Source organism: Leptonotus elevatus, chromosome 11, assembly GCF_054856555.1.
Source record: "Leptonotus elevatus isolate MCC_2025b chromosome 11, RoL_Lele_1.0, whole genome shotgun sequence".
Lineage (NCBI taxonomy): Eukaryota > Metazoa > Chordata > Actinopteri > Syngnathiformes > Syngnathidae > Leptonotus > Leptonotus elevatus.
Window position 1 is genome coordinate 17808474 of NC_141249.1, and position 12421 is coordinate 17820894.

Sequence of the window (12421 nt, forward strand, 5' to 3'; positions counted from 1 at the left end):
TAGAACAGTGGTCCTTGGGGGGCTACCTATTGCCCACGGGCACCAGGTTGGTACCCCCTGCCCTAGAGTGTTAAATTCAGCTATTATAGCAGTAAAAGTAAAATAAAAATATTCTCTTCAAGAAATATAAAACCAGTTGGTGACATTGAAACACTCCTGCATTGCCCCCTCTGTGTCTTAAGACCACCCTTAAAAATAACTTAAATATAAATAATAATTCAATAAAAATTAAATTAATAATAGCTCCTCAAGTTTTACATGGAGTAAATTGAGACGAGATCATCATTATTTCAATACAAGTAAATACACAGTACACTTTTTTTTTTTTTGTGGTATGTTGTGAGATTATTTTTATTTTTTTTAAACATCTGCCTTAACGCAGTGATTGTAGGGAAACACTGCCCTAAAAGTGCTTATTTACTAATTTTGTAACTGCTTCTCTTTCAGATCCGGCGTGTGGCCTGTGACCAGCTGTACACGCTCAGCCAATCAGACACATCAGGCTTCGCTGAGGTGCAGAAACCCAACTTGTTCCTGCTCTCCGTCATCCTCACTGCTCAGCTGCCACTGTGGAGTCCCACTTCGGTTATGAGAGGAGTCAACCAGAGGTAAATCTTAGGAAATGAAAGAGGTCAGACAGGGCAAGGCACTAATGTCGTCGGTTCGATTTCATCGTCAGATTGCTGTCCCAGTGCACGGAATACTTTGACCTGCGATGTCAGCTACTGGATGATCTAACAAGTAAGCTTTAAAGTCACATTTTATATCGTCTTTCTATATACATATTGTGAGTGAGTCGTGTATCCCGCAATAAACGGGAGTTCACTGTAGTTCACCTCAAGTTAAAAAGTTTGCACATTAAAGGTGCTTCAATAGCTTATCGTTATCTCTCGCCACCCTACCGCTTACCCCATACAGCTTCGGAGATGGAGGCGTCACATGTCATCACCGCCACCATGCTGGAGGACGAAATCTCTTGGCTGGACAACTTCGAGCCCAGCTGGAGCTCGGAGATGGAGACCAGCGAGGCGGACAACATCCTCCTGGCGGGACACCTGCGGCTCATCAAGACCTTGCTCTCGCTTTGCGGCAAGGAGAAGGAACACCTCGGTAAGTACATGTCGACAAAAGTTTTGGGACACGTAACTGTGACACTATCATGAGAAGGGAAAAAAAGTCAAATAGTGCTGATATTCTATAGCCACTGGGCTTTATTTGACCTATTGTTGGCATAATGTATGACAGAACTCGACATGCAAAGTTACGCGTGTGCGTCACATGACCTCGCCGGACTCTCTTCGCAGGCGCATCGCTGATCCAGCAGCTGCTGGATGACTTCCTGTTCCGAGCGTCACGCATCATCATCAACACCTCCAGCTCCACCGCCTCCCCGGCCCCCAGCCACGATTTCCACCCCAAGTAAGGTGTTCACTCAACCGCACCACAGGATAACCGTTCAGGGTTATCAAAAAAAAGAAAAAAAAGATCAGGTTGTATTTTTTAGTGATTGTTTTTTCTACAATATATACTTTTTTGTGTGTAAGGTTGCATTTGAGTAAATAAAAACCCTCGGATACTATTTACTTGAGATAGACAGATATGGGGCTGATGCCAATACGATTATTAGCAGTCAAGGACGCCGATAATCGATATATGGAACCAATATTCATTTTCACTAAAGGAGAATATTGCCATAAAAATTTGAAAAAATACAAACGCCAGCTCTTAATTTTTTGAAGCATATGTTTTAACAACTTTTAAGGTTTGTAAAATATTTAAGTTTAAAAAAATCTTAGTTAATTAAACATTTGTCAAGATGCTGAATAATGGCACTGATAATCGGTCCAGCCGATAATTGGTCCATCCATACTATTAACAGAAATTGCTAGTTGAAAAACTTGAAACTGTCACCATCACAAAACCTTTAATAGTACTGACAGTGTTACCTTTTAGGACACTGTGGTGTTTAGTCACATCTTTTTTGCACTTCACGTAGCTCACAATTTTATGAGTTATAAAATAAGTCAAGCCCGTCTTACCCCTTATGATAATCCGAGGCTCATTACACACTACTTAAGGTATTTTTCTGTACTTTCTCACCAGGTGCAGCACAGCCAGCAGCCGTCTGGCGGCCTACGAGGTCCTGGTGATGCTGGCCGACAGCTCCCTCTCCAACCTGCGACTGATCACCAGAGAGTTGCTCTCCATGCACCACCAGTCTGACCCGTCGCTCTGTAAAGAGTTTGATGTAAGGCACAGATATCGGACGCTTACTGACAACCAAGCTGTGAAGTTTAACTTGCTTATCTCTCCCATGTCAGTATCTACCACCTGTAGAGAGCCGCTCGGTTTCGGGTTTTGTGGGCCTGAAGAATGGTGGAGCCACGTGTTATATGAATGCTGTTTTCCAGCAGCTATACATGCAGCCGGGCTTACCAGAGGTACACATGGTGTTTATAAAAAATATATATAAAAATAATAAGATATTATGTACGTTGCCATTCATGTGAGTGTTGATTGGTTCGAAAGGCGTTCCTGTCTATTGAGGACGACACAGACCAGCCCGATGAGAGTGTCTTCTACCAGGTTCAGTCTTTGTTTGGTCACCTGATGGAGAGCAAACTTCAGTACTACGTCCCGGAGAACTTCTGGAAGGTATTGGGAGACTGAAATAATTTATTATTATTATTATTACATTTTCTGTAACCAGGCCCTTTTAAATTGTAATGGACATTTATATTGTTGCGTTTTAGATCTTCAAGATGTGGAACAAAGAGTTGTATGTACGAGAGCAGCAGGACGCGTATGAATTCTTCACCAGCCTGGTGGACCAGCTTGACGAACATCTCAAGGTATGATGTTCATCTTAATATAAGCGGTGTGTGTTTGTTACCATGCGTTACATATGACTTTTCCCTTCTACCAGAAAATGGGCCGAGAGCAAATCTTCAAAAACACGTTTCAGGGCATCTTTTCCGACCAAAAAATCTGCAAAGACTGTCCTCATCGGTGAGTCATGAATTATGATTGTGCTCTTAATGTGGCCACAACATTAGGTACACCTGCACAACCTCATAAGAGTTGATGCAAAAGCAACATTTTTTTTTTTTTAAATCTCATAATATACATTTGAATCTCAATATACTCAGTAAACTTCATTAAAATGGCTTTCATCTGTTCCAGATTCCAAGGAAATAAAACTTTAATTTTAATTGTATATGTTTTTGATAAAGAAAAATAACGCCTCTATTGTATAAAAGCATGATAATAAAAAATGTCAATACAGTGTTTGTGTGTGTGAAATTGGATTGCAGGTACGAGCGTGAAGAGACGTTCATGGCGCTGAACCTTGGTGTGACGTCCTGCCAGAGTCTGGAGATCTCACTGGACCAGTTTGTCCGAGGGGAGGTTCTGGAGGGCAGCAACGCTTACTACTGTGAGAAATGCAAGGAAAAGGCACGTAAAGCATCTCTTGTGTACGTTTCAAGATTTTTGTGTCAAACGTTCCTAGAATGTCTCTTGTATTGACATATACAGAGAACCACGGTAAAGAGGACATGCATCAAATCCCTTCCCAGTGTTCTCTGCATCCATCTCATGCGCTTCGGCTTTGATTGGGAAAGCGGACGCTCCATCAAATATGACGAACAGATTCGGGTGCGTATCAAAGGAGGATATTATTTGTCCGTGTCAAGGTAAAAGAGTTGTTATAAACCTTTTGTGTTTGCAGTTCCCCTGGGTGCTAAACATGGAGCCGTACACCGTGTCCGGCATGGCGCGTCAAGACTGCAGCGGGGAGGGCGGCGAGGGGCGAGGCGATGGCACGTCCGGAGGATCACCCAGGAAGAAGGTCACCATTTCTGAGAACTACGAACTGGTGGGCGTGGTGGTCCACAGCGGTCAAGCGCACGCCGGCCACTACTACTCCTTTATTAAAGATAGACGGTAGGAGACATTCTTCATGTACAGCGTATAGAAAAGCATGCGCACAGTTTCATAGTGTTAGTCATGTTGTTCTGTGGGCAGTGGCAGCTCACGTGGACGTTGGTACAAGTTCAATGACAACGTGGTAGAGGAGTTTGACATGAACGACGAAACTCTGGAGTACGAGTGCTTCGGAGGAGAGTACCGGCCCAAAGTTTACGACCAGTGTAAGCAACATATGCCAAAGCCGTTTAGGTCTGCGTAAAAGGGCATGAGCAAAGTCTTGATTTTGGTGTGTGCGTGTTTGTTTGCAGCCAACCCCTACCCCGACATGAGGAGGAGATACTGGAATGCCTACATGTTGTTTTATCAGAAAATCAGCGAGCAGAACTCGCCTGTCCTGCCCAAAAAAAGCAGAGTCAGCATTATGAGGCAGGAAGCAGAGGACCTAACACTGTGAGTGAACGTCACTTCTTACTAGTGTTGTTCCGATACCATTTTTTGGCACTCTATTGCCATACCGTACCGATACCGGGTTGTTGTTTTTTTTTTTTCAACATGAAAAAGCTGCCCTGCCCTTGGTTCAGAGCATTCAAGGGCCAATAGGAAATATTGGCTTGGCATGCAGTGAACACGTCACTCATCAGTGAATGTCGTGCACAAGCAAGACATAAGATGCTGCATTCAAAGGTCCTATCTTAGCGTTGAAAAAAAAGGGTATCGGCATGTTACTTGTTAGTACTTGCCGATGCCAATACCACTGTTTTAATGCGGAACAATACTACATCTTAAAATGTGTTATCAGTCAGCAGATGTGGCAAAAGTGCTCACACTCTATATATACTTAGAAATAGGGCCTGACCGATGTGCTTTTTTTTTTCTTTTCTTTTTTAAAGCTTATACCCTATTGTGATATTTGGCAGAATACAATTCTGATAACTGTTTAATTGGCCAATTATTTAAAAAATATATATAATAAATAAAATAACTTCTTTGTGGTCCCTTAATGCTCTCAACAATAAAGATATGAATTACAAACAGAACATTGGACTGTTTTACATTATTTTGTCCTTTTAGTATTTATTTAACTTTACAAGAGAGAAAGATCTTGCATTCGACCCTTCGGCTAATACAAAGGTGCGGCTTATCCATCAGATCACAAGGGGGCGCACTATAAAGGAAGCGCAAGAACGACAGGCAGAGCAAACCAAACCAAGTGAGCCCAAATACAATAGGAAAGACAGAACGAGGGCGAGACAATTTGCACCCTCATTATGGAAAAGAAAGTAGCGGGAACCCGGTGCGGTAACAGTAAAACACCTGTGGCTTATAGTCGGGTGCGGCTTATATGTGTAACAAACTCGAGTATTCCCCAAAATTAGCTAGCGTGGCTTATAGTCAGGTGCGCCTTATAGTCCAGAAATTACTGTAATTTCATTAACAACATATTTGTACCTCCCACATTATTTCCTCTCCGTTTTTTAGGTCCGCACCCTCCTCGCCCGACGTCTCGCCACAGTCGTCTCCTCGCCCCCCCAGAGCCAACAACGACCGCCTCACCCTGCTCACCCGCCTGGTCCGCAAGGGTGAGAAGAAGGGCCTGTTCGTGGAGAAGATGCCCGCCAGCATCTACCAGGTGAGCATTGAGCTTCCCGCGCCTATTTTACCAACGAAGTTGCGTCGCCATCTTGACCTCTGGTCATGTCTCCCCGAGTAGATGGTGAGGGATGAGAATCTCAAGTTCATGAGGAACAGAGACGTCTACAACAGCGATTACTTCAACTTCACGCACTGCCTGGCCTCCGTCAATGCAGTATGTCCTTATGTACTTATGTGGATGTAATACGATTGTCCCCCAAAAATTTGCTGATGTTGAATTCGTATTATTTGAGGCACACTTCAATTGCAAGCTCATTTGTATGCTACAGACCAAGCTGAAGCACCCCGACTACCAGGCCATGGCGAAAGAAAGTCTCCAGCTGGCTGTCCATTTCCTCCTCCACACCTACCTGCACACTAAAAAGAAGCTCCGGTATGAACAAACACAAAGAGTTCTCACCCGAGCGGTCGCATTTATCTCATGATCTCCTTACACAAATGCACAGCGTGGACACCGAGGAGTGGATGGCCACCGTGGAAATTTTGCTGTCAAAAAGCAGTGCCGCTTGCCAGTGGATGATTCAGTACCTGGTTGGACCTGAGGGACGAGAGATGACCAGGTGGGAATTACGTAGCCAACAGCCATGTTTGAAGTCCCATTTTCAATAAGTTGATGATGATGTAAAATGTTATGCCATAGTAGTAGACATTCGAGGGATAACTATACTAATTTCAAGGCGGTCCAATGCAAATGTAATTTGAACAACGTGATGTTTTAAACTTGTATGGGAAATGTGATGACCTTTTATATAACCAACTTCGATACAACTCAAAATGGTGGTGGACAGTTGAAATGCCCTTATTGCGCAACGGTAAAGGCAAAAATCCATAATGGTAAAGACACATGTTGCACCTCTCTTTCATGCATTCCTAATAACGTTAAAGACATGTAATTGTTCCGACAATTTCACAAATTTATACATTGCCATCCCAGATCACAGTTCCCTCTGGTGTATTGCAACAACATAGTGAAGCTCCCTCCAGTGGCATTAACGTTAAAGATACGTGTGTTAATCTTCATGGAAAAGGAGTAGAAGATAATTCCTGCTTCCAAAACTGTAATTAGCATCTTAAGAAACCATGTTGATTATGAATTATTCATTTGGTTGATTAATTTAATTCAAATATCCATATAAGTAAAAATATTAGATTTTCAAAAAGAAATTCAGAGGGGTATGTCTTTACCATTGATCAAACTGAGTCCCGCAGGAGCAAGCACTAAATTGAGTTGAGTGGGATTAATTCAAATGATTGGCTTAGTAATGCATAGGTCATCACTTCACTTAACTGGTGAAACAAAAGTGCTATTACAGTTCTCAGAGGCATCCAACATTGTATACGTTTACATTCTAGTTATCATCTCAGTCGTAATAATGATTTCCATCCTTTTTTAAGGATTTGTCTGTTGGAGTGCGGCATGAGGGAGGTGCGGGTGGTGGTGGCGTCCATCCTGGAGAAGACCCTAGAGAGCGCGCTGCATTTTGCTGACCCGGGTCTGGACGGCCTGACCGATGCGCTGCTCTCGCTGCTGGACAAGGACGTACCCGAGAATGTGAAGAACTGCGCGCAGTACTTCAGCCTCTTCAGTAACTTATCTCAGAAGGTAACAAAGGCAACTTAAGGCTGGTACACACATGCTGGTTTATACCATCTTAAAATATGAATGATTTTTTTTTACCGAATATAATGATTTAGTAATTGCTTTAACGCTCAATAATGTTTTGAAGCTATCTTGGGGTGTCCACTATTTCTTGCTTAAATAACTAAATGATTTCTAAATGTTTTCACCCAGGGTTGTGACGCATGTCAACTGTTGTTGAAACACTCTGCCTATCGTCGGATGCTCCTTTTCCTTCTGGGACCCAATCGCCAAAATAACCAGGTAGACTTTTCTTCACATGCTAGATCCACACCGGTAACTCTTGGTGGAATCGACAGTTATCAATAATTATCTGTGCTCTGGTCCTTCTATGTGTCCCTCCAGAACCGGCGGTGGAGTCCGGCCCAGGCTCGAGAGTTTCTCCACCTCCACAGCACTCTGGCGCTTATCACAACGAACTCGGACCTCGATTCCCAGCGAACGCACGGTGAGACGCTGCCCCCATCCTAATATTCACATTCAAACCGCTTGTACAATCCAGCTGATTGCGTTCCGTGTCCTTGTCGTCGGAGCAGCTCCAGAAGGGTTCAGCCTGCATGTTGACAGCAGCATCCCGTCCTCCAAGCCACTCCTGCCCCTCCATGCAGACATCCTGGCAACTGTCTTCACCCCAGAGGGACAACCCTATCTTCTCGAGGTCATTTCAAGGGCTTTTCCTTGACACGCGTCACATATTTTTAAGCCAAAATTCAAAGAGACGTGTCAACCTTTTTTTCTTTCCACCCAAATTTTATTTCCTTGTCTCATGTGTCAACTCCGGTTTAAGAAACAACAACAAAATGCACTAGAATTCAAAACCTGTGTAGTTCCTTACACCCAAATTGACTTCCTTGGACCATGTGGCAACCCTCCTCCATTATTTTGTACACTAAAATGTCAAGGATTCTTACTTTGCTCATGTGTCAACCTCTGTGTTCATTATGTAGTTTTTGTACATCTAGATTGACATCATTGGCCTCTATGTAGTTTTCTGCAACTAAATGTATTTCCTCAACCCAGGTGTCCATCTTTTTTTTTTGCAACCAAATTTTTTCCCTTGCCCATGTGTCTAACTTTATCATTTTTGTGCACCTTGATTGACTTCCTTGGCCCATGTGTCAATTCTGATGTAGTTTTTTTTTTTTTACCCAAATTGATTTCCTTGGCCCAGATGTCAATTTTGTCAATTTTTTTGCAACCCAATATACTTAATTGCCTCATGTGTCAACCATCTTCTTTTTTTTCACACCATAATTTTAAGTAATCCATAATTCAATTCTGATGCTGTTTTCCCCCACCCAAATTAAGTTCTTGTCCCATGTTTCAAGCATCTTTCTCAAAATTTCAAGGGCTCTTCCTCAGCCAATTTTTCAAAAAGAAATTTATCACAATTCAAAGATACATGTCAACCTTTCTTTACACACATATTTGATTTCCTTTACCCATGTGTCAACCCTTGTATGTTTTGTTTTCTACCAAAATTCCAATCCCGCTAATTAACCAGCCAACCAAACCATTCCTCTCTGTTTTTCTGACGAGTCCTGAATGACAAGACGCGGCCCTTTCTGTCCTCCAGGTGATGTTCGCCATGCGAGAGCTTTCGGGCCCCTTGACGCCTCTCATCGAGATGGTGACCTATTGCTCCTTCTGCAACGAGCCTTTCTCCTTGGGGGTGCTGCAGCTCCTCAAGGTAAACCCCTTTGCAAACTTCTGATGTCATTTCATTTGATTTTAACCTTTTGTCAATGTTTGTGTCCTGGCAGACGCAGCTGGAGACTGCGCCGCCTCACGAGTTGAAGAACATCTTTCACATGCTGCAGGAGCTTCTGGTGAGTCATCGGGCAACCTCGAGTGGCACGCATTGCGTGTCACTGGTGTGCTGATGAGCGTCGGTTTGTCTGCTTCAGGTCGTGCAGGACCCTCTCCAGTCCCAGAGGCTCAAGTATGCCTTTGAATCGGAGAAAGGCCTGCTGGGTAAGTCATTGATTGGCTCACCTTAAAGTGCTCCATTTTTGACAAAGAATGCTTGTGTGTGATCTTGCGTCCGCAGCTTTGATGCACCAGAGCAACAATGTGGACAGCAGACGTTGCTACCAGTGTGTCAAGTTCTTGGTCACGTTGGCCCAGAAGTTCGTAGCCACCACAGTGATCCGTTCAAATCTATATTTTACATACAAGTAAGATAACTCCCAATTTTTGCCACCAGGTGTGCTCCAGCCAAGGATTACTTCAAGGACCTGTCTGGTCATTGGAGCTGGGCTGTGCAGTGGCTCCAGAAGAAGGCACGATTACATGCACTTTTTCAAAATATATTTATGTGTAAATAGTTTAAAGTATATGATAATCATGTTTGTTCCACCTGTCCTCAGATGACGGAACATTATTGGACGCCACAGAGTAACGTGTCCAATGAGACGTCCACCAATAAGAGCTTCCAGCGCACTATTTCGGCGCAGGTATGCACACGCGTACATCAGATGTTCATGTGTGACAACAACTACAAGTACATGATGATGTGAGGTTTCAAAATGTTGCCCCCCAAAAAAATCTGTTGTGGTCTGATGAGAACAAGGTAGAACTTTGTTACAAAAATCTGGCATTTGAACAAGGGCGTGTAGACTTTTTATATCCAATGTATAATATATATATATATATATATACATACAGACATTTGTATAGTGTGCGTATATATATAATTATGTGCATGTGTGTGTGTGTATATTTTATTACATTGTTCCCTTATTTATCGCTGGAGTTATATTTAATATAATATATATATATACGCAATAAGTGGCATACGCGAAGTAGCCAGCTTTATTTTTTACATTTAATATGTTTTAAGGCTGTAAAACCAAAGGCATTTACATTTGTTCACATTTCTCTCTTGCTTAAACACTCTCAATGTTCAAACCTTCATAAAGAAAATAAAAAACTGTTTAAAAAAAAAAAGCATGCAGAATTGCACACAAAAAATCCATGAAACAACAAAGCTGCAAAAAGTGAACCGTGTTATAGCGAGGGAATACTGTACTAAAAATACTATAGACCCATTCTATTAAAGTAAAAAAATGTCCCTTAATTTCACAAAGACACATAAACACTTTGCTGCCACCCTAATTAATGTGTTTGTTTGTGTGTGTGAACCCGCGAAGGACACGCTGGCCTACGCTACGGCCTTGTTGAACGAGAAGGAGCAGTCGGGCAGCAGCAACGGATCCGACGGAAGCCCCGCCAACGAGAACGCCGAACGCAGCCTGAGACAGGTGTGTACCGCTCAACTGTGCCGGCACGTGGTCCAATCACGTGCACGAGTTGAGTGGGATGACATACACACATACACAGGACGGCAGCATGTGACTGGCAATTTTCTCCCACCCACGAGTGCAATTAGACTGACTTGGAGCTGCAGTGTTCTTTTTCTGCCTCCAAATTTGTCACACAGCCAACAGTAACATATTAAATATTAGCACATCAATGGCAAGCACATTTCATTTAGACTTTTTTTATTTTAGATTCAGTTAGTTTTAATTAGTTTTAGGTTGTTTTTTTGTGCATGGAGTATTCAAGTGCAAAAAAAATCCTTCTATCGTACAACACTCAACCCATCTCTCCTCTTTGACAGGGATCCGAGTCTCCCATGATGCTCGGCGATTCCAAAAGCGACCTGGAGGACGTGGACCCTTAAACGATTTTTTGGGAGGGGGACGAGTCGCCCTTGAAGGCACGCGGGCCGAGACTCCACGACGCCTCAAACCCATTTGGGGCACTTTTATTGGCCCGAGGACGTGTAAAAAAACAAAACAAAATAACAACAACAAAAACCAAGCGCCTGTTGAACAACTTGACGCGGAAGACGACAAAAACGGACAAAGTCATGAATGAATTCCATGGAGAAGATTTATAAGGGCAGTTTGGATTAAAGGGGAAGCGAACAATCTTCCTCCATTGATTATCTTTTTACAGCGGGGGGAGGGGGGCGGGCATTTTACCCTTTGTTTGTCGTTGTCCTCACACACACACGCACACACACACACACTAGCCAATAACTGTAGTTAATGTTTTAAAAGTCTCCTTGAGGAACTTCAACGTGAACACACACACGAACAAGCGTTTGCTATAGGGGGGTGGGGGGGTTGTAAGTATGCACTTTATTTGCCACGTTCACCACGCGCTTCCTCTAGAGCCTCTTCACCTTTTTGTCCTGCTCATTTTAACACTACTACTCAGTACTGAGCGCTACTTCAAACACAACATACTTTTTACGCGCTTTTTTTTTCTTTTCTTTTTTTTTTTTTTGCACTCTCCACCACCTTCTTGGACTCGGGTGCGAGCCTTATGCAAGAAACGCTCAACAGAACAGGGGTGGGGAGTTATTTGGAGATGCCAATGTCTCACATACACACACTCATAAAAACCTCACGCTAATGTTACCTCTGCCATGCTTTTATTTGCCTGTTTGTGTCTTTTGTGCCATCTATAATACATACACAGCCACATGCACACATATGCTACTTAATGCTAATATTACCTCTGCCAAGCTTTTATTTGCCTTTTTTTGTGTCTTTCATGCCGTCTTTGACACACACACACACACACACACGCAGAAAGACATGTAGCTTTGACTCTAAAACACACACACGTGTAGCCCAGTTATCGGGAGTTCTGAAGTGCCTTAATCTCCCGATAACTCCCACCGCCACCCCCAGTAACCCCCCCCCCACAAATGTCATCTGCGACGTAAATGTAACTGTGTGTGTGTTGGGGGAGGCTTTGACAGGTCAATGTTTACACGGCGAGGACCTAAAAAGCCATTTGAAAGGTCATGTGATCCCAGACCCCCACCCGCTACACACCCAACTTCCTGATGTGTTACGTGTGTGCGTGTGTTGGAGGGTGACTCAAAAAAATCAAACAAAAAACCCCACTCCCCTCACTGTGCTGTTTTGTGAGCACTTCCTCTCACATGTGCAAACAAAGAAAAACAAACAAACACTTGACTCAATCTTTACTTTTAATGTCGAGGAGGGGGCGAGGTTATAATATTTTGGGGGAAGGGGAGGCGGGGGGGCATCTATTATATGTGCGGGTTTTACCGTCAGTTTTTTTTTGGGGGGGGGGGGGGGGGACGATTCACAATCTGCCATCACACCTTTTTTTTTGTGTGAGTGTGTCTGTAACGCATGTTAAAACGCCCGAGTT

General features: G+C 43.2%; 1 protein-coding gene across 2 annotated transcripts in view; it reads left to right on the plus strand.

Moving 5' to 3' along the window:
• usp24 (ubiquitin specific peptidase 24) overlaps positions 1-11652 on the plus strand; it is a 33412-nt gene extending 21760 nt beyond the window's left edge. For both annotated transcript variants that reach the window (XM_086089105.1, XM_086089106.1), the window contains 30 exons: positions 448-608; positions 680-741; positions 919-1110; positions 1305-1419; positions 2104-2248; positions 2322-2441; positions 2530-2655; positions 2754-2852; positions 2927-3009; positions 3315-3456; positions 3538-3657; positions 3731-3945; positions 4027-4151; positions 4239-4380; positions 5410-5560; positions 5642-5737; positions 5853-5956; positions 6030-6143; positions 6979-7186; positions 7376-7465; positions 7568-7670; positions 7759-7880; positions 8799-8912; positions 8986-9051; positions 9130-9196; positions 9273-9351; positions 9429-9504; positions 9592-9678; positions 10375-10485; positions 10845-11652. In XM_086089105.1, coding sequence (XP_085945231.1) covers positions 448-608; positions 680-741; positions 919-1110; positions 1305-1419; positions 2104-2248; positions 2322-2441; positions 2530-2655; positions 2754-2852; positions 2927-3009; positions 3315-3456; positions 3538-3657; positions 3731-3945; positions 4027-4151; positions 4239-4380; positions 5410-5560; positions 5642-5737; positions 5853-5956; positions 6030-6143; positions 6979-7186; positions 7376-7465; positions 7568-7670; positions 7759-7880; positions 8799-8912; positions 8986-9051; positions 9130-9196; positions 9273-9351; positions 9429-9504; positions 9592-9678; positions 10375-10485; positions 10845-10907 — 3498 coding nt within the window. In that variant the 3' untranslated portion in view covers positions 10908-11652. The remainder of the gene's footprint in view (positions 1-447; positions 609-679; positions 742-918; positions 1111-1304; positions 1420-2103; positions 2249-2321; positions 2442-2529; positions 2656-2753; positions 2853-2926; positions 3010-3314; positions 3457-3537; positions 3658-3730; positions 3946-4026; positions 4152-4238; positions 4381-5409; positions 5561-5641; positions 5738-5852; positions 5957-6029; positions 6144-6978; positions 7187-7375; positions 7466-7567; positions 7671-7758; positions 7881-8798; positions 8913-8985; positions 9052-9129; positions 9197-9272; positions 9352-9428; positions 9505-9591; positions 9679-10374; positions 10486-10844) is intronic.
• The last annotated feature ends 769 nt before the right edge of the window (positions 11653-12421 follow it).